The 27099-nt window shown below is 46.8% G+C and overlaps 1 protein-coding gene and 1 long non-coding RNA gene across 2 annotated transcripts in view; one reads left to right on the forward strand and one right to left on the reverse strand.

Annotated features, from left to right (window-relative positions):
• The window catches only part of TWIST2 (twist family bHLH transcription factor 2), a 35716-nt gene extending 12444 nt beyond the window's left edge, over nucleotides 1–23272 (reverse strand). Inside the window, exon 1 of the mRNA XM_061378979.1 lies at nucleotides 22463–23272. Within this exon, the coding sequence (XP_061234963.1) occupies nucleotides 22500–22982 (483 nt within the window). The 5' untranslated portion in view covers nucleotides 22983–23272 and the 3' untranslated portion in view covers nucleotides 22463–22499. The remainder of the gene's footprint in view (nucleotides 1–22462) is intronic.
• The window catches only part of LOC133225977 (uncharacterized), a 53209-nt gene continuing 28572 nt past the window's right edge, over nucleotides 2463–27099 (forward strand). Inside the window, exon 1 of the long non-coding RNA XR_009729338.1 lies at nucleotides 2463–2532. This is a non-coding gene — a long non-coding RNA (uncharacterized LOC133225977). The remainder of the gene's footprint in view (nucleotides 2533–27099) is intronic.

Raw genomic sequence — 27099 nt, forward strand, 5'->3', positions numbered from 1 at the left:
AAAAAAAACCTGATGTGAAGAAGCAGGGTCCCCATCTACTTGCTCAATGTCACCATGCCCAGCTGTGGCAGAGCCGCATCTTGGGTGATGTTCCCAGATGTCTGCAGAGGAAAAGACCCTGATCTGAAACTTTCCCCCTCTCATGAGGCAGCATTTGAAGAATGTGCCCTCACTCACCACACCCTGATCCCTAAAAGCAGTGATTGCAATTGCTTGGCCCCAGCCTGGCAGCATTTCACACGCAGTAGGTACAGGGTCTTGATAACCACACAGGCTCTGAGTAACAGCCATGATTCAGCCTCTGTGTTACTGATATCCCAGGGCTTTTGGAGGGGATTGTACCAGGCCAAGTCTCCATCTGGGATTAACCAACATAGCTTCATTGAAGTCAAGGGGCCAAACTCTCACTTGGAATAAACTGGCGTAACTCCACTGCAGTCAATAAAGCTACTCTGATCTTTTATTTATGGCAAGAATGGTCCAACTATTTAAAATATGTGGGGCTGCCCTTACACAGAAGGTGTTACATTTCTATATGCCAAACAATCCCACCAGGGTAAGAAGTACTTGGCATCAAATAAGGCAATCTGGTGTGTGCCACTGACATTAACCATGCTTCAGAGAAGGCCACCGGCTGATGTGCAGGGCTGGGGTGAGCACAGCTCGGGACAGGAAACCCACTGCACAGCAGGTTGGCTGCATTTGCCTTTGGGCTTGGAGCAACCTGTTCTGGTGGAAGGTGTCCCTGCCCATGGCTGAGATTGGAACTGGATGAGCTTTAAGGTGCCTTCCAACCCAAATCAGGCTGGGATTCTATGACTGATTCTGGCAGCATGCCTCTGGGAATGACTAGAGTGACTTTGTCTAAGTGTGCTGATAGACCATGGCTTGCTTTGCATTAGTGATCCTCTAGTGCCTGGAGGCTCATTCTGTCTTCAATGGTCTGGCAGCTACATTAACACAGACACAGGCCTGGCAAGAGCCATCCTCAGTCCTGCACCATCCTCATCCTCTACTCTGCCCTGGTGAGACCTCATCCGGAATATTGTGTCCAGTTCTGGGCCCCTCAGTTTAAAAAGGACAGGGACCTGCTGGAGAGAGTCCAGCGCAGGGCAACTAAGATGATTAAGGGAGTGGAGCATCTCCCTTATGAGGAAAGACTGAGGGAGCTGGGTCTCTATAGTTTGGAGAAGAGGAGATTGAGGGGTGACCGTATTAGTGCATATAAATATATAAAGGGGGAGTGTTACGAGGATGGAGCCAGGCTCTTCTCAGTGGCAAACAATGATAGGACAGGGGGCAATGGGTACAAACTGGAACACAAGAGGTTCCACTTAAACTTGAGAAGAAACTTCTCAGTGAGGGTGACGGAACACTGGAACAGGCTGCCCAGGGAGGTTGTGGAATCTCCTTCTTGGAGACATTCAAGACCCGCCTGGACACGTTCCTGTGTAACCTTATCTAGGTGTTCCTGCTCCGGCAGGGGGATTGGACTAGATGATCTTTTGAGGTCCCTTCCAATCTCTAACCTACTGTGATACTGTGATACCTCTCCTGGACCATTTTTCCAGCCCTTACTACAAGTACTGCATTGTACAATACTTCTCACTAGCTTCACAGCTTTTGCCTTCCTTGCAGATGACATTGCCCACATCGCCCAGCCTCTAGATCCCAACCTGAATCCTTTCACCCAGCTGCTGCTCTTTAGGTTAATAAGTTCTTTCCTCTCCTGCCTTGGTGTTTATAAGGAGCTCTTCACTCTCCCAGGAGGGAAGGACTTTGGAGTGTTGGTTGGTGAGAAGCTGACTATGAGCTGGCTTTGGTGTGTGCTTGCAGCCCAGAAAGCCAACTGTATCCTGGGCTGCATCAAAAGGAGCATGACCAGCAGGTTGAAGGAGGTGATCCTGCCCCTCTAGTCTGCTCTTGTGAGACCTCACCTGGAGTATTGTGTGCAGTTCTGGTGTCCTCAACATAAAAAGGACATGGATCTGTTGGAACAAGTCCAGAGGAGGGCCATGAGGATGATCAGGGGACTGGAGCACCTCCCATATGAAGACAGGCTGAGAAAGTTGGGGCTGTTCAGCCTGGAGAAGAGAAGGCTGCGTGGAGATCTCATAGCAGCCTTCCAGTACCTGAAGGGGGCATATAGGGATGCTGGGGAGGGACTCTTCATTAAGGACTGTAGTGTTAGGACAAGGGGTAACAGGTTCAAACTTAAACAGGGGAAGTTTAGATTGGATATAAGGAAGGAGTTCTTTACTGTGAGGGTGGTGAGGCACTGGAATGGGTTACCCAGGGAAGCTGTGAATGCTCCATCCCTGGTGGTGGTGGTTGGATAGAGCCTTGGGTGGTATGGTTTAGTGTGAGGTGTCCCTGCCCATGGCAGGGCGGTTGAAACTAATCTTAAGGTCCTTTCCAGCCCTAACTATTCTATGATCTCCTTGTCAGCTACTTCCAAAGGTTGGCTTTGCTGTCTGAGGATGCCCAAACCAGCTTTGCATCAGTGGACCTTTGCAGGACAAGAAGTAGGAGGTAAGGTTACTTGTATTGCTAGAAAGGGTTTTGGAATATGCAGAGGTTTGGGGTTTTTGTTTGAATAAGCTATGCTTCAGCATGGTATTATTTACTTTTCTTCAAGCCTTTTAGCTGGCTGTGATTGAATAAATGCTTGAATGTCTGTGTTGCTTTTCAGCTCTGCTTGAGCACCTTGGGCTGTGGCAGCTACTGGAGGGACTCCTAGTTAAGATAATGATAAAGGGGAGCAGTAACCTAGTTAGTTTAGCAGTTTCTGATGTCGCCATCCTACCTCAGGAGTGTGACCTCTTGAGGAGATACATAGGCAGTAACCCCCTGGTCTGTGTCTGGGCTCTGAGCAGCCATGAATCACTCATTTTCCAAAACTCATAAGGCAGGTATCATCATTTGCAATTCAGCTTGAGGTTAGCTGGTTGCTTTACAGCCTTTCCTGAAACTGCTATGTGGGTGATGCCGGGCAAGCCAGTAATGGGAAGCAGGAGCAGGAACAATCTTAGTCACAACCTCTTTAGCAACATGCTTCCAGCCTGGATGGTGCTGTGAGCTGCCCAACCCACTGCTCTGCTCCAAGAGCCTGCACTCCCATAAACGAATATCCTGAGGGTTTTAATTTCCTCTGCAATGACTAACTAATAACTTCAAAACACGTTTTTTATAGGCATCAGCGGCCTCAGAGTGGACACATCAGTGTATTCGGCTTGCTGTCTGCTAAGCTTTCTACGTTGCTGCTTGGTTTCTTTCCTATAAATAAGCAATCCACTTCAGAGTTCTCGTGTCCATTTTTCATCACACGTCTGGAATTTATGGCTTCGCAAGAGGTAAACCAAAGTTGATTGCTCCCTCGCTGCTCTTTTTCAAAGGGGAACAAACAATCTCACTCCAGCAAGTTCAGACTTCTGGAGGAAGAAGCATGCAGAGATGAAATCTCTCTGCTAAAGGAGCAAAAAAGTCAGCGTGTCCTTAGCTTGTCCAGTTAGTGAACTACTTAATCACATGCCTGAATGTGTGCTGTTAGCCCTGCTGAGCTGACTTCAGTGCACATCCACTAAGGATGTACAGTCTGCTCTGCTGAATAGGAACAAATGACTCCCAAGAAGTTGATTTGTACGCAGCATGTACACAGAAGCTTGGAAAAAGCTCTGGAAAATTGGTTTATGTGGGTTTTCATTCTGCAAAAGGCAGATAGATGCTTTCTTGTCTGCAGTGTTCAGGGGTTTCTGGGTTTTGGTGATTGAATGGGTTAAGTCAACATTTTCAGCCTCGTTATTGTGGGTGACTCAGCTCAAGGCCAGCTGCCTGGTCTTGTTTAGGTTTGCCAGCTGCAAACTGGACTTGTTTGAACCTTTGAGCTTGAACTCTGCTAGGTTCCCACTGAGCAAATAACCTGTGTGGCTGTGGTACTGATGCAATCTTGTTTCGGGGAGGGGGGGAAGAAAAGCTCTCTGCATCTGTTCAAAACAAAGGCTCTGTGCTTTGACTTTGGCCCTGCTGCTCCTATCTGAATTTAACAAGCTGTCCTAGGCTGTGCAGACCTGAGCTAAGCTTGTGCTCCTGTGAATCAGGGTCTTGGCTCTGAGGTTGCTTCTCATCTGTCTGCTTGGGTTTGCAACTGATGCTGAACAGCTTTTATGCTCTGTTCAGCTGAGGTTTATATACATACACTGCTGCTGCCTGCGGTACAGCAAAATGTTTCCTCACGTTTCATATTCCCCGGGTTCAATCTGTGCCTGTGTGTTTGTGAAGCATGAGGGAGTCTGGATGTTACACTCACTGATTGAAATGGAAGATTTAAAGGCTCTTTAAGAAATCAAATTAAATGCAGGTAGGGTATAGGAAAGTACTGCTCTAACTGTCTAGAGAAGTGTATGCATGCTTCTATATGCAATACCCAGATCACCTCTGATACCATATTTAGGCTTTAAGTATACTGTAGGTGTGGAGGATGCCTGTAGGGACTTAAACTTTTCACTCCTCTGTGTTTTTTACGAGTTAAAGATGCTGTTTTGTCTTGCAACTTCTGGTAGCCATTCTTATTCAGGTGCAGATGTCTCATCTCTATATATATATGTACACTGCATAATTCCCCTACTCATGTGTGCACCTATAATACAGCGCTTGGCTGTGTCAGTAAATATTGTGGAGGGTGTACATACTTCCATCTAATACTTTAAAGTTGGTGTTCATCTATTAAGGAGCACGAGCACAAGCATAGGGATATCACTGACCACCAAAGGGATTCTGGTTTTAGGCACCACATCTTGTGGCGAGAGCTTCCTCTTCCATTTAATCCTTGGTTCCTAGCAAATGTGATTAGCTGTGTTTCTTACTACACCCTCACTTGAAAGGTAAAGAGGTTTCTAGGGATCAGCTGTTCCTTAGCAGCTTAAAGACTACATAAAACCAGCAATTATTTAATCAACATTCAAAATGAGTGGATGGGATGAAGCTTTAGGGCTCAGGGAGACTGGCTGGTTCTTGTGGCATGTGCTTTACCCTTGAAGGTGTCAGAAGAAATGCAAATGGAAAGGAACTCACGAGTTTCCCCTATCTAAGTGCTGCAGCTAAGGAAGGATAAGGCCCTTGCCCAGAGTAGTGTGCCTGGCTGGGACCTGGTCTTTGCAATGTGTCTGAAGCTGCAGCCCACTTGAACTGCAGCTGGAAACCTCACAGCAATGCAATGTGCTTGTGTCCCTGCGGGACTGGCAGGAAGTCTGGAAGTCAGGGCTCCCCATATGAAAGGAACACATTTGCTTGTGCCATGCCTGCCAGCTGGGGAGGTATCCTCAGGCTGGGGAGATACAACAGTGTGGTTGGGCCAGACTGATTTGCTGGAAGTTACATGGATGCACCCTACAAGAAACTTAACCTTACATCCCACAAACAAAGTGATCTCTGCCCTTTCCATACTTATTTATATTTAGTTGACTGCATAATCTGGCTCTCCAGAAAGTCCCTTCAGGAGGTCACGCAGCTGAAATAATAACTAATGAATTTCTTACAATGATTTGGGAGTTAGATACTTTCTTCTTCCCTCCCTTCAGTCCCTTTCTGGCAAACACTCCTGGGTTGTTCCATCGGAGAATGGAACAACCAGGGCAGAGCATGCTGCAAAAGCATCCTGATGTATATGAAGGAAGGACCTACACTCATCTCCAAGTGTTTGCATGCTGCCCCCAAGCTAATAGGGATGGGATAAGAAAGCTAGCTGATGTGTGGGGTATCATAGCAGCCCCAGAGACTAAGGAGAGCTGTTGGCATTGCTTTTCCTTCACCTCACTTGATTTCATCCCTGGCTGTGGCATCATCTCAAATCCAAGGGATGGGGCTCTTGGACTTCTCCAGTATTAAACCATCCAAACTGTTTCTGTCTATGTGCCATTAATGCTTACTCCTTTCAGTGGAGCTGTGCCTGGCTACACAAGCTAGGCTCTGACTGCATGAACTGATGGTTTGTATTTGTTCTGGGGGAATCTGCTCTTCTATTTCCTTGTCTACAAAGCTTCTCCCATGTACATGGGCTGTGGATATGATGCTTAGCTTTTGAGGACACATCGCTGTAGCAAGACATGTAAGAGCTGCACTGAAATAGCTTGTGTCTTCTGAAATTTCCACTGTATCTTCAAATGAATGAGAACATTGCTTTATCCCTTTTTACGTTAGTAATGTATGTTATGGATTTAAAAAGGGTATTGCTGGCTCCTGGGTGTCTTTCTGCCTCCTCCAGCCTGTCTCTTCTTGACCCTGCTGCCCATGGCAGGTCTGACTTCTCCCCTTCAAACTGGTCATCGTGCCCACGACATCCATGGGATGCAGTGCACTTTGCTGTGTAACCCACGAAGGAGATCCTGCTGTAAACAGGCTCCTTGCCTTAGCCTGGTCAGTCTCAGCCCCCCTTGGCGATAAACCCCAGCCTAAGCTGCTTGTTCTGCCTGTTGCTTCTTCCCCAGTCTCCAAGGCCCTTTGCTCCCTTTGTGCTTTGCTCTGTCACTTTCCTCCTCCCTGTCTGGCTGGCTCAACTCAATACCATCAAATGATAGGAAGCCCTGTGTGAGCACACATGCTCCTGGAAGCTCTCTAGGATATCACTGACCACACTTCTTAAGGCTCCTCCTCACAGAAGGCTTCAAAAGCAGCATGAAATTCTCCTCCCATGTAATCAATGTGGGTTTGTCCTGATTTGAAGGAAGCTGATGCTTTAATCTCCTCTACTTTCCTCCTACCACCAGGCATCATCTGTTATAGTTACACCGGGGAAAGGTGCAACTTTCTAGGGTCCTACCCCACTCCTCAGGAGGAGAATCCTGGGGTTTTCTGCTTGCCATCCTGCACCAGAAGCCTTTCTGGCTGTTGGGATATCAAGCTTTAGCCCTGCTTTATTGGTGTATTGTAGTAAGTCCCATGTAATATTATTAATCATGCTATTTAACAGAACATGTAATATTTAATCAGTTGATGTAGTATTTTTAATAGGGAAGGTTTTTGGTCTGTAGACTTTAGGTGGAAAAGCTTGAACACATGATCTTTGAAGAGTTCAAACCTAGGAAAAACAGCTTGAGGAATGGTTTCTGAAGCTTTATCTCCGTTCATGTCTGATGTGGGGGGGGCAGGCAACTGCTTTGGAATGGAGAGGAACCAGGGGCACAGGCTGTTCAAAGCTGCAGGAACACAGGAGGGCTTTAACAAGTCACAGCTACCTGTGACTTAAAGCAATTCAGGCTTGCATTCAACAGCTTTTATCACTGCTGTACAAATGGAAGGTTGCATCCCTGATCTAAGAAGTAAGGGGAGAAAATCAGCCCAAGAGATGTTTGGGACTGAATTATCCATCAGGACTATGCAGGCAGTTGTCTCTGACAACTGACTGTGTGCTGACCATAGTGGTGACTCTCTTTAATGCATCACCGTCTCCATAAAAACCTCTGGTGGTTTGTGAACCACAGCACTGCTGATTTAAAGCATGCCTGGATGTTTAAGGAAAGCCTGATTTATGCTGTAAATGTTTGCTCATCAGTTTCCCTTTTAATCACTGCAACTGTTGGGACTCTCAAACCCCCTTGGCTCCCCTGGTCACTTTGCATGGCTTTATAGCGGTTCTGCATTAACTGGAGACCATGGGATGGCTCTGGCCCAAGTGAACTCCTTGAGATCCTTGTGCAGTATTCTCCTGGTGGTACCCTGAGATCAGCAGATGCTGGCCTTTCTCTCAACTCCCACTCAGTGCCTCAAATCCCAGGAAAAGCTCTCCTTCCGCTGCTACACCATGCGCTTTGAAGGCAGAAAATGATTCTACAAGAGATCACTGGGGCTTTGTGTGCTTCAGCTGCCTTCAGATGTTCACAGGGATTTCCAAGGCTGAGATAAGGACACCTCCATGCGCAGCCTGCTCTGTGTCTTAAGTTGCCAGCCCTCTGCAGAGCTTCCTCAGCACTGATGCATTCATACTCTCCATAGTAAGACTGTGGTAAAGCTAATTCTCCCATGAAGGTCTACCTGCATGTGATGCCTGTTTGCAGTTATGCAGCTGAGATGTCCTTTGCCTTCAGCCTGGTGATTCTACTCCCCAACCCCACTCCAAAAAAAGCAGCAACCAACCCACCCATGGATAAATAATTTGGGATTATGATAGAAGTGTTCAGTCTGTGCAGCTCCCAAGGAACAGCTGGGTGCAAATCATTCTCCTGCATAAAGTGGGTGCATTTTGTGCCAGAGTCTTGCTATTGGCTTTAGCAACAACAGGGTTTGAGCTGTAATTTCTTTCTCCCTCTGCTTGTTGCTGCCTTATCTGCTTTGCTAATGCCTTTTCCTGCCTCTTTGCCTTTCATGTCTGCTGCCCTATTTTCCCTCATTATTTGTTTCCCCTCTTTAGGTCACTTGTTTTGAGTCACTCTTCTCTTCTACCACTTCCAATGCAGGGTTTTTCCAAATCCTCTGCTTTTCTGCTTCTGGGGGGATGTTTTGTTCTCATTGATTTCTTTTGCTGGCCAGAATACAAGAGGTTAAACAGTTTGGAGGGATTTATTCTGCATTTACTGCTGAGGTAGGTTTCTAAATCAACAGTAGGTCATGTATTGGAGTGACTCAGAGCTGCTTAACCTTTTTCCTTCCGTTCTTGTCTCTCTCCCGATCTGAAGTGCACATCTGCAATTTAGATTGCCGAAATGAGAAGCTGTGAAATGAATATAAATTGCTGTAGATGGGCTGCTCAGCCTGGCCTCAGTGCAGAGCCAGTTTCCATTTTGCAGGCCAGACGGAGAAAACTGCTTCCAAAAGCACCTAAAAATACAGGGTACAGAGAGGATGTTCTGTGCTGTGACAGCAGGGAAGAAAGGGTGGCTAGGCCAGGGAAAAAGCAGTCTGGTTGCATGTGGATCCCTTCTTTACATGCTCTGTTCTGTCTTGTGGAGAGGTTACAAGGCAGGCAGGCAACAGGCATTCAAAGGACAAGTACTCGTATTAACTCTTCATAGGGGAAACTGAGGCACTATCCATCAACCAAGATGGTATGGACAAGCTGAGTGTAATGCACAGTGGAGGTGAGTGTTCTTAGCGTGTGCTATGGATGCAAGCTGTGCCTGGCCCCCACCAAAAGCAGCAGTGCAAAATGGGCTGGAGATGAACAGAGCAGATGAGAGCAAGTGTGGGAGCTCCTTCATCAGCCATCATCTGTCTAGAGGCTCTCAATGTGTTGTCCTGCAAAACACCCTGTTTGCTAGCAGCCAAATGTGTGGTTACAGACCTCTTCTTTCTCTCCAGCAGCAAAGCTGGGGTGAAATCTCCACTCTCAAACTGCAATCAAAACCCCACATTGCTTCTACTAGAAATCATAGCATCCCATCCTGGTTTGGGTTGGAAAGGACCCTAAAGCTTATCCAGTTCCAGGCCTCTGCAATGGGCAGGGACACCTTCTGCTTTGCTGGGACATCTCATCTGGGTTTAGTCCTTTGCTGCAGTGCAAGACCTGTGGGCACAGCACCTCAGTTTGTTAGTGTGCACCTCAATCCTTCCATTTTAAAAGAGTTCAGTTCCTCAGTGAAGGGTCAATGCTTTCTGGCAGTACCAGCAGCTGGGGTGATGCTTATCGCATCCTGTGCCTGCTGCTAGGATTGGGCTGCATCTGGGCTGGGGTTTGATACACTGGTCCACCCTGATCTATTTAGTTGCTTTTGTATATTACAAGTTGTGATGTCAAAAAGCATGGCTTATTAAGGGTGCAACCTGCTGCTTCTGGCTGCCAGCCCGCAATGCTTTCTGCTGTGATGAGCACCATGCTGCAGGGTGGCATGCTCTGGTTGCAGGATTAGGGCCTCCCCACAGGGAGGTCTGGGAGGCTCGGGGGAAGTTCTTGTGTTTAGACTATGAATTACCTTGCTCTTGAAGCCTGCCAGTTCTATGTGGTTTTCACTAATGAAAGGATTGCACTGCATAATCTGCTTGGAGTACTCTTGTGCAATTTTGGTTGTCCTTCAAGTGGCTGTTGATAAAAGGAATGGAGAGAACCTGGGCTTGCTTTGATTGGAGCTAGTCTAAAATCTCCCATTAAGATGAGGACAGTACAGATTTCATCGTACACATAGGAAAACACACCAAAGTAATGAGACAAAGACAAAAAGTCTTTCTATATAGAAAGAGTATGTTGACAACTCCCTGAACATCAGCTGATTGTGTGTGGAAAAAGGTTGTTTCTATAAATCTGAGCAACAGCAGTTGCAGTGTAGCTTGTCTGTGCCTGCTGCGTGTATCTGCCAAATGGTTTTGATCAGAAATCAGTGCATAAAACCCCACTAAAAGGAAAGAGATCTTTGCAGGGTCATGCCTGAAGCATGGAGCTTGCAATGACGGACAGCTTCTGATCAGAAACTGCCAGTGAATACCGCTCAGAGCATCCCCCTTGCAACGCCAGACACTTCACCCTGAATCATGTGGCTGGTAAAGCAGCAGGCAGCTGTGACTACAAGGTGGTGGAAGTGCCTCTGATGCCATTTGGTATTCTGATCCTTATTTTGTGTGGAAGGCTCTTGCCCTGATAATCACTGCTGTGGGATGTGCTCAGTGCAAGGGTGGTCCTTGCTTTGTGCAGTGAGGCAGCTCCTGGCTACTCCTAGACAGGCTGCATGCTCCCTCTTAGACACATGTGCCCCTTCAGTGCAACCTCAAACACTCCTTACTCTCTAATAATGTGCATCCTACTCCCTAATAAAGTGTATCCTGCCCTCTAGTGCCAGCAGATGCTGAGTCAGCAAGAGCCCAGGAGCAAGCTGTGCTGTGTTCCTGTGACTTTCCACCTTTATCATCCAAGAGATCTCTTTGAGCTTCAGAAGCTGCTAATTATGGGGCTGGTAGAATAGGGAGAGCTCAGCATGGCTTTGGAGCAAGTACAGTTCCTTGGAAGACTCTTTTGGAGATGTTTCCAAGGAAAAACCATCCTTACGATGGTTTTTAACATGTTTGTAAGGAGCTTTATAGTGGAAACAGAGATACATGTGGCAGGCTTTGTGAAAGAAACCTTTTGGAGTTCAGAACGTTTGTTTCACTGAGTTTAACACAAACCTTGAAGCCTGGGGAGTGCTTGGCTGTTGTCTTAGAGCAGGGATAACACCTAGAAATGGGTCTCTTGCTTTTCTCCTAAAGAAAAGGAAGAGTAATTTCTGTTTAAAAAGAAGTCTAAGAGCTTTTCATTACCTTACCTGCTCTGCTGGGAGCAGAAGGGATGCTTCCCCCAGCTACTGATTACAGCAGTGCTCTTGGTATGCATCTGCTGTGAGCCAGGCATGGCCTATCAGTGCTCCTTAAAGCTTCTCTGCACATCACAACTCTCAACTTCCTCCTGATATAACCCTTCCCTTCTGTCTTAAGATCCCACCAGACAAAAAGCTTCTAGAGTGCAAGGACATGGGCTGGAGTGGGTTTTCCTGGCTGCAGAGCTCTGTGTGGATGGGACCCACCAGGGCTTTTGCATCATTTCCTGGGTTATTCCAAGCCGCTGGGAAGGTCCAGCCACAGGAGCACTGCTGGGAACATGAGGCTGCAGAAAATGAGAAAACATTTGTAGGAACTACTCTCCTTCTCCCCTGTTCCCTCAGCTTGGATCAGAAGATATGGAAAGGGGGGGTGGGGGGAACACAAACCCTGAGAGGTCACCCATAGTTTTCCTCTGATGCACAGTGGAGTGCGAGTGCTGGCGTAGCTGTTAGGGTGGGTTTGTTTCTTTAAGGTGTCTCCCAAAGGGAGGATCAGCCAAATGCAATGTGGCAGCTATGGTAACTCCTCTTGGCTTTCAGCACGGCCCTTGCTGATCACACAACTTGCTAGTGAAGAAGGTACAGCTGTCCAGGCCTTGGCAGTGATCCCCACCCTCTGTTTGCTGCCAAATGCTGGGGTTTTGTTGTTTCTTTTTCCTTTTCTTTCATAGTTTCCTAAGAAAATGAAAATGGGAGGAATAGCATCTGCCTCTCGGCCCCATCTGATTCCTCCTACTGGGTTAAAGCCTGATGGTGCTGCATCCCTGTGTGTTGCTGCGATGGTGGCAGGGAAGTGGAGAGCCCAGATCTGAGGGCTCCTGTCCTGCTGGAGTAGGGGTGGATGACCAGGGTTTTAATGGCTGGGGTCCCTGCAGTGTCTGCCAAAGGCAATGTTCAGGTCTGTTTTGACTTTCCTGGGGTGGGCAACCCCAGTCTATAGCCAACTCACGTCCATACCTGCAAGAAGGGAACCAGTTGGAATCAGTGATCTTGTCTGGGGACCAAAGATCCCCAGGGTGCACGTTGTACAACTGGGTCAACAAGTTTCCTGAGTCAGTTCCCTGACTGTTCCACAGCTGCCTCACCAGTTGTGGTTGCCATCTATAAAGCACAATGCAGCAACATCCATTTCCCCACATAATCCCAGTAACCAAATCCCCTGCAAAGCTTTAGGCGTTGAATCCCAACCTGAGCTTCCTGAAAGAGATCCTAGAAGTTTCCCTCTCCTCCTCTCTTGCTCTTTGCATCCACCATGGCAGTGTTGTCCCAGAGAGCATCTGGGCTATGCTGGCCTTGTCCCATTAGAAAGGACCATGCCTAGGTCCAGGATGTGACTGACACCACCACATCCCCAGAATGAATGACAGAACAGTTTTGGTTGGAAGGGACCTTAAAGATCATCTAGTTCCAATCTTGTGCCAGCACTGCACTGCTGTGTGCTCCCCATAGCTTGCCTTCACTAGGGGCTCCTGCCAGCCCCAAAGGGACAAATCAGTGATGCCAGCAGCACAGGCAAGCACCCTTTGCACAGGGAGACTGTGGTTTGGATGATCTCTTTAAAATGCAGTGTTAAGATGGGTTTGGATGATCTCTTTAAAATGCAGTGTTAAGATGGGTTTGTACTGGGGAGCCTGGCATAGAGTGCTGTAGCTTGCATTGAAGAACTGCGTATTTGTGTTATAATGGAGATATTCTCCCCTTGGGGTAGCCCAGATTTCTTTGTCAGGCAGGGTCTGCTGGTGTGACATGGCAGAAATGACCCAAAAGCCTCTTGTTTTGGAACATATTGGGCACATTTTAAGGATGTGCTTGAAATAGAGCTGAAAGGCAGCCTGAACAATGCAGTGAATGAGTAATTCAAGGTGGCAGCCTATGGAATTCCTATCTAGAAAGAGGCTTTGTGTTTTAAAATAGTGCAAAATGTTGCTAGAGCTGTGTAAGATGGATGTAGCTACATCTGTAGTAGCATTTAAATGGAAGATTAAGAAACAATAGCACTGGGGAACAAAGACATTGCAACTGATTTGCATGGCTGGTGGAATTATGGCTCTAGGAAATAGTGCTGAACATGCTCTAAACGGGAGGTTTATTTTCCATAGGAACAGGGATGAGTGGGCATTTCTAATAGATGTACTTGGGACTTGTACGTGTACCTCCTTAGGTGCTGTGGTGCACATGGAAACCTTTCTAACTGCAGCAAAAAATGAACCAGTAATGATAGGAGGTCAAGAAACCGGTATCAGAAAAGGGAAACGCATTTGAACCCTCTTGCTTTTAAAGCCTCTTATACTGACGTAATTCAGAACTAGGAAACAGCTACAACTTCCAAAGCCATGTCCATTTCCCTTAGGTTACTCAACCACTTTAAACCACCTTCTGCCACCCATTGAGAGGGGAAGTGTTGCCAGGTTTACAAAATAACAGTACTTATGAGTAAAATTCTCAGGTTAACTCAGTCCCATTGAAAATCAGTGCTCTGAACTGATTCACAGCTTGAAAATGCTACCCTGTATCCCCAGCACTCTGAGCACATCGCATTGGCCCTGGGGTACCAGTAGTTACTTTTCTGGGGGCAATGGAGTCTTTTTGTGTTCTCTCTACCACTAATTTCCCTTGCAAGAACCTATAAACTGGTGTTGAGTTACTTCTTTGCACGCACTGACAAGAAATACTGATTGTGGTTTCAAAGCTTCCAAGGGATCATTGGAAAGGGATGTTCTGATCCCCCTTGCTTTTTGAGACACAGATTGTGCCTTGAGCAGTTCAAAACTCCGTGCTCCAAACCACCTCCCTCCACCAAAACCTAAGTGCAAATTTACCACTTCTCCATGGGGAAGGTGGTGAGAAAGCTGAAGCTCAGCCATGCTCCAGCTCCCCTCCAACAACAAACGTGTCAGAGACCAAGTATAAGAGAGATTATTTAGTGCTGGTAACAACAGGAATCTATTCAACAGCTCTTCTCATGGCAAAGGACGAAAAATATCTTGCAAAATATCTCCTTGTCCAGCGCATAAAACTCCACTAAGTGGAAAGAGATCTTTGCAGGGTCATGCCTGAAGCATTGTGCTTGCAATTACAGGCAGCAAAAAGGACTCGGTGACACTGTAAGTTTCCTGAGCTCATCAGGCAATGTAATAAATGTCTTTTACAGATGCAGAATAATCATCTAATGTGTAAAAATACGCATTCATTTTGTGCACATAGTTTTATATTTTTAAGACGATATTATCCCATCTGGCCAGCTTTTATAGTGTAGTTTTATGCCCTGGTATTTCACTGGGAAATTTCCATGGTGGTGATTCCCTGGTACTCCTAGAGTCACTGCCATAACCAAAATCTCCATGTTTCCACATGGATGCTCTTGCATAGGCTCAATTCCTGCTACCAACCCCATGCCGTGGCATCCACTGATGTCTGGTGTGCCACAGCCTTGCGCATTTGGGGAAAGAAAGGCTTAAGCTCACAAGAATTGGATAAAGGTGCCTATGGGATGCCAGCTGGTGTGTGTAGCACGGAGGTGGTGCTGGGCACCCCAGTGCTCAGTTTTGAGATACCAAAGAGCCATTTTCCCCATCCTAACTCATTTGATTTAACCATTTGATGGTGACCCAGATGCGTTTTTCCTGGGGTGATGCTGCTATGAGGATGTATTGCTCACATCCACCAATACGGTCCTGGGGAGGGTGACACCTCACTCTGCCCCTGTGCTTGGGATGGGTGGCATTGCCAAGCACTCACAGATACTGGGGTTCCTCCTGGAGCTGTGCTGCGGGTGCAACTCAGCCTGCAGAGCGGCTTTCCCATGGAGTCTTTATTCTGAACAGCCAGGAAGGAGCTTATAGCTTTCTCTTCAATGGGCAGCATTATATATATAATATATATAGTGTCATATTATGTATGTATAGTTACATATAGTATATATAACACTATATATCACGTTGCCCTCAGCAGAGGCACACAGAAGCTGCAGTGGGATGGGGCTATTTGAATGGTGAAAGGAGAGCGGTGAAATGTACAGGACCAGAAAGGAACCAGTGTTTCCTTTCAACAATGAAATGCCATTTAATTGCTTCTCTGTCTTGAGCATATTCAGGTGGGTTTTTTGTGCTGCAGGGCGAGCATGCTCCTGACAGCATTTATGGGGTGATGGCATGGGGGGTATCAAGGTGCTGCAGTGCTCCCCAGTGAAGCTTTCTGCAGAGGGATTAATGTCCTTTTGTTTTAACAGGGTGGTTTATCTTTAGTTACCAGTGGCAAATTGTACACTGACAAGCATAGAACGAATTAGGCTGGAAAAGACCTTTAAGATCATCAAGCATATGTCCTTTTGCCTTACTTTTTGTTATATTTCTTTAACAACCCCATGATTTTCTGGGCTTCCTGGGGCCGGGAATTTCTCCTATCGAGCCATATTCCACAGTGAGATTTCATCATGGTGCGCATGAAATGTACCATAAGGGTCACTTCTTAAATGTATGTGTTTGTGGCTTGTGAGGTCCCTCTGGAAGATTAATTCTATTGAGGAGGTTGGTGTTAGGAAACCCAAGCACCCCAGCCATGCAAAATTCAGCTTTCTGCCCGAAAACCTCTTTCTTCCTGGCACCATCCCAACTCTGTCGAATATTCCAAGCTGGATCACCTGATTTCTTAGCAAAAGCCTCAGTACAGCCATAGTTCCCCCACATCTCTCTTAGCTGAGCAATTAGGTTTATTTACATTGAAGCACAAACATATGGTTTTTAAAGGAGGCCCGAGCAGTTTAAACTGAAGGTGTAATCAGATAAATCACAGCGTGAGGATTTTTGGTGGCTAAATTCAGCTGAAACCTAATTCATACATTTTAAAGCATACATTTGGCAGGTCTAAGGAAATGGTAAAGTTTTTTGGGGTGGCAGCGGTTGAGAAAGGCGAAACTGTCTTATTAGGAATTCAATTAAAGCTAGTACAGGCTTACTGGACCTCTTCCAGTAAATATATATCAAGCTGAACCAGTAGACATCTGTCTCTTCCTCCCAGCCCCCCTTTTTCTGTTTACCAAGCAAATGATGGGGAGAAGATGGGAGTAAGAGAGACTACAGCTCACTTCCAGCTTCACTGTACAGTGCAGGGCATGAGGGTTATTATCTTTTTGACTCCTGATTGCTTCTGCAAGTTGTGCGGACTGCATCTGCTGGGCTTCCATCCTTTACCACAATGTGGAAGCCAAAATAGGGTTGGGAATCATGTGAAAGCTCACAAACAAAGCCGCTGAGAGAGGTCTGGGGGTGCCTGGCTGTCCCCTTCCCAGGGAGACGCCATCCTAGGCTGACAAACACCCGCTGCTGGCTCTTTCCTGGGCTCAGTTCAGAGAATTAGATCAAAACGCCTCTTCCATCCAAAGGGCTCAGACCTCCGGGAGGACTGGCTGGAGAGATCAGGGGACTAATGGCATCTTTGAAACCCTCCGTTAGCGGTAGCATTTAATTGTTGCTTATCTAGCACTTCGAGAGTGGTACCAAAAGCCTCTGCTGTCCTGTTTGCACCTTTTCTCCAGCAAAGCCTTCCTGTCTCCGTGTTTCTGCAACGTGTCAGCTCATTTCCAGAGGAGATATGCTGATTCTTCCTCTTTTTGACCCTTCCCAAAGGAAAACCCCCCTTGCTGCTAAACACTGAAAGCCTTGCACTGTAATGATGAACAGTGGAAAACATTTAAAGGGAGATCCTCTCTTTTACCAGTCACACACGCACCCCTCCAAAGAAAGCCCTGCCTTAATACAGAAGTACATCCCAAAGAGTTACCCAGAGCCCAAATTCTCACCTTGCACAGCCATCCACATGCATGCAGAATTTGAACAGAGCCTAACAGAGGGGGTGCTTGCTGGAGAAGAGCCTCATGGCTGCTTAACTGGCTACCCTTCTTGGGAGAAGGACAATGGCATTGCTAAAACTAGCCCTGATGAGACAGTTGCTGTGCCCCAGAATAGGCTGCGTGGACCGGCCGCCTTCATCGAGGTCTGGTGTGGAAGCGGTTAAAGAGACGGGTATGAGGGAAAGGGGCTGCCTTACTTTGATTTATTGGCTGGCTGAGTTAATTTGTTGTTTGTGTATGATTAGTTGTTGTTGCTGAGTGGTCATCTACAGCTACAAATCTAATAAAGTGCTGGGGTGCCCAGAGTTTTGTTTTCATTTTTGCCTGGCAAATATTCCTACTGTTTTAATTCTTAATTATTAATTAGCACTAAATAATTAGAACTAATTGTTAATTAGCACGAGGCCGCTTGTATCCAGCTGGAGGGCTCCCTGGTTTTCCTTTCTTCCAAATTTGCCTTAGAAGCAAATCAGAAGCAATGGTGTGTAGCTCGCTTCAAGTCACTTATAACAAGCCACTGAGAGGTCTGAAGGGATCGTCAGCTAGCAAGGAGCAGCAAGATTCCTTAGGGCCAGCGGAGGATCTGGATCAGAAGGTGTTTCATGGCACGGCACTATATTTTTATCAGCTATTTTTTCCCCTTTCCTAATCTGTGAAGCCTGGGAAGGGGGGAGAAACTACCAAAAATCATGTGCTTTCCCCAACCATCACCTGTAATTCCATGTCAAGCTCGCTCTGCGCTCTGGGTTGTGGTGGCATTCCCTTACATGTTCGTGGCCTCATCAAACTGTTCCTATGGCTCTACAGTGAGACATAATTCAGGCTTGGAGGTTTCAAAGTCGTGTTGAACCACATGGAAATGATTCTCAGAGCTACAGCTATAAAAATAATTATATTGCTAGGGGGAAAGAGTGACAAGAAATGTCCCCAAAAGAGATTTCAGCAGTGGTTACAGGATCTGTCCCAGCTCTGTAAGAGGCTGCTGTGATCTCCAAGGCTCATTTATCACTGCTTAATAGAACTCCATGAAATATGTCTCAAAAAGCACCGAAGGAAGGAATGTGAAGGGAGGTTGTGAAGGAGAAGCACTGCAGTCTTCCCCTTTGTTTTTAGAGGATGCTTTGTGCGCTCTTAAAATTAGAGCTACTCTGCTCAGATGACTGGTGTGAGGATGACTAATTTGGAGACAAATTAGGTGTACTTAGCTGAAATGTATGCCCTGATTGTTCCCTTAATGACCCTTCAACGCACATCTCTCCCGATAGCGCTTTTACCGCAGTCCTGCCGCTGGCAGATTAAGTAGTAACATGCTTTTGCCTCTCTTCCAAGCGGTCCTTCGGTTTTGATCCTGCATTTTCTCTCCACCATGTGTATCTCTAACTCTATGATCGGTAATTAGTTTCTATGCATCTAACCCATGGCAGATTTGTCTTTTGCATGTCTCCTTCTCCGGCGCATTTTCCTTACACCCTCTCTTTCAAAGGTCCCTGAGCCCGAGTGTTTTCTGGCTGACTGCAATATATTTGGTGTCTGCTGTGGAACAGATTTATTCTTTCCCAAGAAAAGACACAAAAGTAAACAGAAGATCCAAAACCGCATTTTTTCCTGGGCTTTTAAATGCACTAAGATGAAACCCCCCCCTCTGCTACAAGCCTATTAATGTAAATACCAAACTTTACAATCCTTCCTGTCAAGGAAACATATTTACATTTTTCTAAGGATGCGTATGAAAAAAATAGGGCTTTGGGGACAAAAAGGGCTTAGTTCCAGTGTCATAGCACCCTCAGTTAACTGCACTGCTTTCATATACCGTAGAATTAGGTTGTTCCCAGGGCCAGCAAAGATAACGTCTGTTTGCTGCTTGAAGGACAAAGTGAAATAAGATGATAGCATTTTATACTGGAGACAGCCCTGGAAAAGCAATGGTAAAGGGCTGTGTATCAAATGTACACGTTGCAAGAGGCTTCCCCAGCACAAAAAAAAAAGATGGAAAAGGTGTTATTAGTGTCACTGCCAGCCCAAGGGAAGCAAAGAACTCATCCCAAGCTATATTGCAGAGAGTGGGAAGCGGGTTGCTGGCAGACTGGTTTTACTAGCACGGGGTTTAGGGCTGTATTGTCTTTTACACTTTGCTTTTGGCATCGCTGTTGGACAGGATTTTTTCTACTAAATAGAAAAACAGGCAATACTTTCTTTACTCTAGACTGTGAAATCCAAAAATCACTAATATCTTGAGTGTTTTGAAGAAAAAAGAGAAAGGTGGCTGCAAAGGGAAGGAGCACAGGTGCTGCTGACGGGGATGTGAAGATTTTTGGGAGGAAGGCTCAGCTTGTATCCAGCTGAAACACCCTATTGAACTCATTGAAGTACAAAGCTGTGCTTGTTTGTCTTGAAACTACTGGAGTAAGTTGTCTGTAATTACATGGACCAGAACAGGAAAACCTCTCATGGCCAGAGGAACAAGCAGCAGTGACCTGCTGGCATTTGGAGAAGCCAGGTGGCATTTCCCCAATTCCCAAGGCTCTGAATTTTAGTCCAAAAGTAGCTCTGATTTTGTTGCAGGTGAAGGGTTATGACTGTTCCTGCAAGGAGAAAAACTTCCCTGCTTTATCTCTCTCCAGAAAGGGAGGACGGCTGCGGCGATCCAGCCTGAACGGCGTTCACCTCTTTTTGCTCACCCAATATTTGCAGTGCTAGTTACTCCCTAGGAAAGGCAGGACCTGATCCCATATTCAAATGGCAATTTCTTAAGGGATTATATATATATTATATATATATATTTATCACCAAGACTATACAGGCAGCTCCCACTATGCATAAAAACTCATCTGGCTGGAACAGACCCATGTGTAAGTCCGTGTCGTGCCACGCAGCTAAATTTGCCCCTTTTTAAAGGGTTTCTTGAGGATCTGGATGTATCTTTAGTTTTTCTTTGCTGGCAGATGTAATTTTTGTTGCCATAAACGATAGAATTTGACACCGCACCACACCAGGCCGTTTGTCAACAGTGTTTTCAACAGTTCAACCGCACGCGTGTGCATGCACACACAGGCACAAGAAAGGAGAAGTGCAGGGGCTTGGGGAAAGGCGAGTTTCTTCTCTAAGGCACTCAAACACAAAGCAAAGAGCCACTTCTAGCCACAGGGCTCAAAGTCAGGTTATGGCAAGGAGGCTGAATACCAATTCACACTGAATTGGTGAAAAAGTGAAGTGAAAAATACGTCGGGATTTGACTCGACATCATTGTTTTTCATGCTGTCAAAATGTCGCTTGCAATTTGCTTTTGGATAGGGGCAACCTGAGCATCAACACCTAAAATCTGCCTCTTCAGAGTGGTGCTAATAAGTAATTCATCCATCAGTGATTTTTAAGTATGGTTTAAAAGAATAAAGCAGGTTTTGCTGCTATAAAGCACTGTGATAAAGAATGGTTGCAGATTTGAGAACAGTTTTAAAACTATCACTGGCTAATGGCAAGCACATCATTTGGGGAAACAACAGAATAAATGCTTTGTTCCACCCCAGCACTTTACTATTCAGCCAATCTAAACTGCTGAAGAAATATGTGTTTGGGACATTTTACATCTGTTTTTGACAAGAAGCCTGGGTTTTAGCCTGTGTGGCGGGGGCTTCTAATCTATTTGCTGCAGCTTTTTTAGCCAGATTAACATGGGAAAAGGCACCCTGTTTTATAAATGGAGGGATGATCCTTTGAAAGAGCAGCTCGACTTTGGATTTTTGTGGCTGAAATGAGGGCACAGCAGGCAAAAAGTAGTAGCATAACGTAATGTCCATAAAACACACACCAGCAGCATCACCTATTTAAACAAAGCTAAACAACAGGCAGCTTGCCGAACGGGCAGAGTAACTGATTTGTGAACAGCCTAACATTCGGGGTGTTACTTCTTCCATAGAGCAGGGTGCGAACACCTTAATTACAACACTGAAGTCCAAAGTGTTTAAGGATGCCAGTGAAACGTTCACTTGGAAGTGGTTTCTAATAGGATTTTAAGTCCCTGTGTTACACCATTAGTAAGTCCCAGTTGAAAACTCTCTGGCTATTTTCAAACAAGGTGCTGCAGTTGCCCCACGGTTGGGTTTTAACTTAAACGGGCCGTTTATTGCTGCTAAAACAAAGATGGATTTGCGCCTTTAAAAGAGCCTGGCCAATGGGCTGGGATAAACTCGATTTTCACCTTTAAGTAGCCGATTCTCTGCATGATGAAATTAATTCACTTTACATCATGCGTGGCGTGATGGGAGGGCTGCAAATTTCTCTCTTGGAGCTTAGTGATATGGGTTCATGGACTCTGCTTTATGTAGCAAGCCCCAGAGAGTGACCAGCGCATGCAAACTCCAGCTGACACAACGCAGAGCTGCTCAGCTTAATTGGCTTGAGATGAGGGTGTTATTAAAGGCCTTTTATTTGCCTTTCTTGCTGTTTATTCCTCCTTCCCCAAATATTACAAAGGCAACTTAAGAGGAAGTAGTTTTCTGCTAACGGAGAACTATGAGGAAGAGTTTAGTGTTAAAGAGTAAATAAGACACTACCTCCAACAACAGCCTTTGCTTTACCGGTACTTTGGGGAAGGGAAACTGAAGAAATAGGAAAATCTGGCTAAGTTTCTTCTATCTTTGTTTGCTTTTTACTGTGTGTGTAGGGGGGGGAAGGGGCACAGCCTGGGCTTGCAGCCGACATCTGCTGCCTATTTCTTTTAGAAGAAACAGAACCTGGGCTGAACATGCCACTGAACCCCACTTACATCCTGCAGACTCCCCAACAGGGAGAGGATGCGGCCGCCCCAGGACTGCTGCCTTGGCACTGGGGTTTTTGGGGCTGGGGTGGCAGCTGTTTCAGATCCCGCTGTCAGCCTGTTGTACTGATTGCCTTTTCCTCTCTTAAAACCTTTCCCCGAAGCAGCGCTTTCTGGCAAATCTCATGCCGCAGCACTTTCCCCCCCCCACACACACACCCTATTCCTCGTCAGCTAGCTCTCTCTCTGTTCCCCCATTCCTGCAGAATAGAATCATGCTGATTTCTATTCTTATTTCTTTTTTAAAATGGGATATATCTCATTTTTGCATGAATGGAAGTTCCTTTTAGTTTGAATTCTTCCAGGCACGGGGGAGCAGAAGGGAGCCAAGCACAACCTATCTCACCTCCAGGTCAGTGGCCCCCAACCCCTTGCCCAGCAGCATCCCAACTCCCTACCGAGTTGTGCCACTTCTTCCCAGGCAGGACCAATCCCTGCAGTAAAGCCGGGCTGCTCAGTGAGCCACGGGCAACCCCATCCCATGATGAACACAGAGCATCATTCAGGAGAAGAGAAATCAGTACCTACCCTTTCGGCAGCTGGACTTGCCTGACCCGGGCGGTGGCTAGTGGGAGGCCGACATGGACCACGCTCCTTCCATCCTCCATACGGAGAAGGCATAACTCAGCCTCTCGTGAGCCACGTAACTACAGCTCGTCATCTTACTGTCCATCTCGTCGCTCTGTAGCACCTGGTAGAGGAAGTCTATATACCGTGCTGCCAGCTTGAGGGTCTGGATTTTACTGAGTTTGTCAGAGGGCAAAGTGGGGATGATTTTCCTCAAGGCGGCAAAAGCTTCATTGAGCGACTGAGTCCTCTGCCTCTCTCTGACATTAGCCAGGATCCTCTGGCTCTGCAGTTCCTCATAAGACTGGGAGCTGGGGCTGGACTTTTTCCCCCTCTTCCCTGGGTTAGGGCTGCCATCTTCGCTGGACTTCTTACTGTATCTTCTCTTCCTGCCAAATCTCTTTGGCTGTCTTTCCAGCTCCTCTTCACTGGTCCCCAAGCTATCCACAGGGGAAACAGGAGAACTGGAGCTTTCTTCCATGCTTTCTGCAAGAAGGGGAGGGGAAGAGCTTTTCCCCCCCTCCTTTATGTTATGTGAGTGTGTGTGTGTGTGTCTTAAATGTGCTTTAAATTCCTGAGACAGATCCTTTGGAAAAACAGGAGGGCTTTTTTGGTTTTGCTTTTTTTTTTTTGTGCTGACCAAACGTTTTCCAGGTTGCTTGAAGGGTTCTTATTTCAAGGACCAGGGTTGTGCAAAAAAACTTGAGGTCTTGGAGAGAGAGGAAGTTATTCCAACTTTTTGGAAACTTTAGCTGAGCTCAGTTGCTAAATAGTTGTCAGAAGTGAGGGAGGTGCAGGGCTCCCTTCTGATTGGCCGGCCAGGTCAGTGGGAGGAAAGCTTTTTCCCCTGCTAAACTTTCACAGTTTTATGTTACACTTAAATCTTGGGACTGCACCTCGAATAAAAGATAACCAGAGACCACCCTCCCCCCTCCCCATAGGTGCTGGATTTGGGCACCCCTTTAGGGTAACGGCCCTGCCAGGGGCTCTTTTGGGGTGCTGAGCACTTACAGGCTCCGTCTCCACCCATGGGCTCCATCTCCGTAGCCAGGCTGCCCTGGTACCTTCCCCAGATCAGGGTGTGCAGGGCTTATGAAGCCCCATCATACCCTATATTTTGCACCCTTGGTGCTGGGGGGGTGTCTTGCACCCTGCTTCTCAACCGCCCTGCAGAGATGGGGACCCATGGGGTGACCTCAGGGTGGCAGAAGTCCCCTGGGGCACAAAGAGCTGCGGGAAGGGTGGAGTTTTGAGCTCCCTTACTTGTGGGGGAACACAGAAAGACCCTCCTGGACTAACACAAATACAGGTCATTGGGAAAGCAGCTAATAGTTGACAGTGAACCTGATGGAGAGTACACCATGGCTATACAGCCTATTTTTCTCCCTGCTTTTTTTCACCTCCTGTCAAACACTAGATAGTACATTTTGGGGAAGCAAGAGCAGAGGTAGGTAGGCAGGAGAATGTCCTTTCCTCCGGAATATCTTGCTGTTGAAATTGTGGTATCCCAGCACATAAAACTCATGGTAGCAGCTCCAGGATTTCTGATGCATCAAACAGAAGACAGCAGATCTCTTTTTCCTCTTCATCACACCAGGGGAAAACGCAGGGAAACTCTGCTTGCTTCCGTGGAGCTAAGGCAGTGCAAAATCGGTTTTGGACCTCTGATTTCAGTTAGAGCCGAAATTGCAGGAACAGATGCATTCCTGAGCGGCAAAGATCATGTTTTCAGTAGGGAGCAGGAAAATGAAATAAAACAATAATAATAAAAATAAGGCAAAAGCAAACTCGTAAAATGTAGATGTTGTATCCGAAGCATTCGTTTGGAGCGGATTTCTTTGCAAAGTTTTCCAGTAGGCATCAACACTCATTAATGGAAAAAATAATGTCTGGTTTGATTGGAAAGTGTTCCTTGGTAGGAGAAGGAATTCTTGGCTCGCCTGGGGCTGACTCCACTCCTGGTAGGTAATGTTTATAGTGGAAAGACTTCCCCAGGCAGCCCCTGGGGAGAGCCTGTGTTTGCTTTCAAAAGGAAAGGTTTTCAGGTGCAGCACAGAAGTCGGAAAGCGAGGCCGTTCTGCAAATAGACTTTTAATCCAATTTAAGACCCTGGCAACTCCAAACGGGTGCCTCTCCCACCCCAAAGCCCGGCTTCCAGAAGGGATTGGGCCTGGCAGCTGGAGCCAAGGGTTGGCGACTACTTTGCATCTGCAACCTGGAGGTCCATGAGTACAGGGGGCTGGGATGGCATCTACCAGCCCTATGGACCTGAAGCAGATGCCATCCTTGGCTGGGTTAGGGTGGTTTATACTGGAGAAACCTGAGTTTACCCTCACCTGTCCTCTAAGTGAAATAAACTGCTGTCCATCGTGGTGCTGATGTGGAGCTGTGCCTCAGAGAACTGAACAGCCCTCGTCAGGGGTATTTGATTTGTATTTGAGGTACTTGGAAGCCTCCTCTTAGTGCATGAGGTCATTTTCTAGTAGTAAAAGGAGCCATCACCAAAGACCAAAGGGGCATCTCTGTTTTCCTTCTGCAAAGAGTGTAGTTTCCCCAGCAGTTTCCTTCTGAATGGCACTGGCTTTTCCGTGTTTATGGGGGTAAGCTGATGTGGATTTGCAAGGGTGTGTGCAATAAGGGAAGGCAGCTGTGTCATGGGGATGAACACCAGGAATATGCTGCCAAAGTTGCTATCTGTGTCTGCAAAAAGCTGCTTGGGGGGGAGCAGGGCAGTGTTTCGGGCTGTTTGAGAGCACCAGGAGCAAGGGAGGAGACCTGAGCTTGCAAGAGAAGCAGAGCTGCTCATTGCTGCCTCGTCTCCCCCTGCCCTGCTGATATGCGTGCTAATAATGTTTATTATGCCTCTTCCTTTTGCCCTAACATGACCACTAAATGCAGGGCTTGATTTCCCAGGCAGTGAGGTGTTTCCATGGGGTGGGACTTAGCTCTTCCAGGGGTTGAGGACAGAGGGTTTTTGGGGGCGGAGTGTGTGGCTGTATCCCAAAACACCCAGTTCTCACCTGACATTGACATTTTACCTTTGTGATAACCACTGTGCCTATCCCATACAAGTGCAACCAGGGATGGGTGCAGCTTAGCGTCATGCTGGAGCCATGGAGGATGCAGTCACTTAGTGATGCACTTAGCTCTGGGTGCTTTTGGCCATGTCATTCTGGGGTGCACGGTGCAGAGCAGGAGCAGGCTTCCATGGCAGAGCAGCCCCCTCACTCTACACACCGTAGTGATATTAACTAAATGAACAACCCCAGCCCCCTGCCTGGCTTCTGTGAACGAGACTCAAGAGTGCACAAAAAAGCGAGGCAAGGTTTCTCCCTATGGGGACTGTTGCTGTGTGCAACCTCTAAATGTGCAAAGCTTTTCAGTATCAGACAGGCTTCACTGGGGGAATTTACGATGAAACTTGTCTGTGTCATAATTATGAAGTCTGTAAACCCAACTCTAACAAACACCAGGTCCAGAGCTGCTGTGTATGTGTGTATTCTTTACAGCCACCGAGTCCTTAGCAGTACCTAGTGCCAGAGCCGAGTACAGTGTTGACAATACTGCAAGTATCTTCCCTTGGAGCAGACCAAAGGCACGGTCTACATGTGTGCAGCCCCGGCTGAAATGTGATCTGGCTTTCCTGACGGAAAAGGGAGCTTTGAGAGGCTTGTGGGGGAGGCAGGCGGTATGAAGGTACCGCTGGCAAAGGATGGGGTGGGTGCATCCTTCCACAGCAGGGTGGGAAAGACGTCATGAAATCATAAACTGCAATAAGAAAAATCATTCTGGTGAAAGTCTTAATGCCCTGTTTAAATGTGACATCCACTGTGATGCTGCTGCTGATTTTCCACTGCCATTACCAGGCTGCTAAAATCCCTTGTTAGCAGGGAGCAATGAGCACAGACCTGGCTTTTGGGGGTAGTGATTATTGTCCGTAGGGAGCCTGTTGTCCAGTTGTCCCCTGGCACAGCTTGGGCAGAAAATCACCTTTCAGTCCCTCTGCACTGTGGAGGAGGATGTTTGGATTTCTGCCACTCCTTTCCTCTGCCCACAGTAGGAATTGGGGAAGGGTCGAGTGCCGTGTCAGTAAAGGTGATAGGATTTCAACATGCTCTGTCAAGGGGGGTTGTCAGGAGCACGCTGAAAGAAGAAAGATACTGTTGACCTTACTGCTTTCCTCCTCCTCCTCTCTACCTACTGCTATAGAGAAAAGCATCATTTGCTCTTTCATAAATGTCGCAAGCGCAAACAGCGCCCAGCAGTGAATAGCCTCTAGTATAGCCAGGTTTAATTAAGCCGATTATATCCTCCCTTCCTCCCTTGCGTTCAGTATGTTTAGGTGATAATTCTTCGGTGCTTTTGCAGCCACCACTGAATATCCACTTCCACATGCTGTCTTTGCAAAGGCAGTCACATTTTGCCTTGCAGTTCTGCTTTGTGGGCTTTGTTTCCTTATTCCTTGCATTGCGCTGCGGCAGCAGCCAGACACGGCAGGCGGATGTTCCCCAAAGCATTCACCCTGCAGTGACAAGTTTATAATCAAAAGCAAAGGAGCAGTGAGTGAGCAACGCAGATAAGAGGCAGGAGGTAAGGAG

Source organism: Neopsephotus bourkii, unplaced genomic scaffold, assembly GCF_033783945.1.
Source record: "Neopsephotus bourkii isolate Nb327-2 ecotype Australia unplaced genomic scaffold, CSIRO-AGI_Nbou_v1 NB_1768, whole genome shotgun sequence".
Lineage (NCBI taxonomy): Eukaryota > Metazoa > Chordata > Aves > Psittaciformes > Psittacidae > Neopsephotus > Neopsephotus bourkii.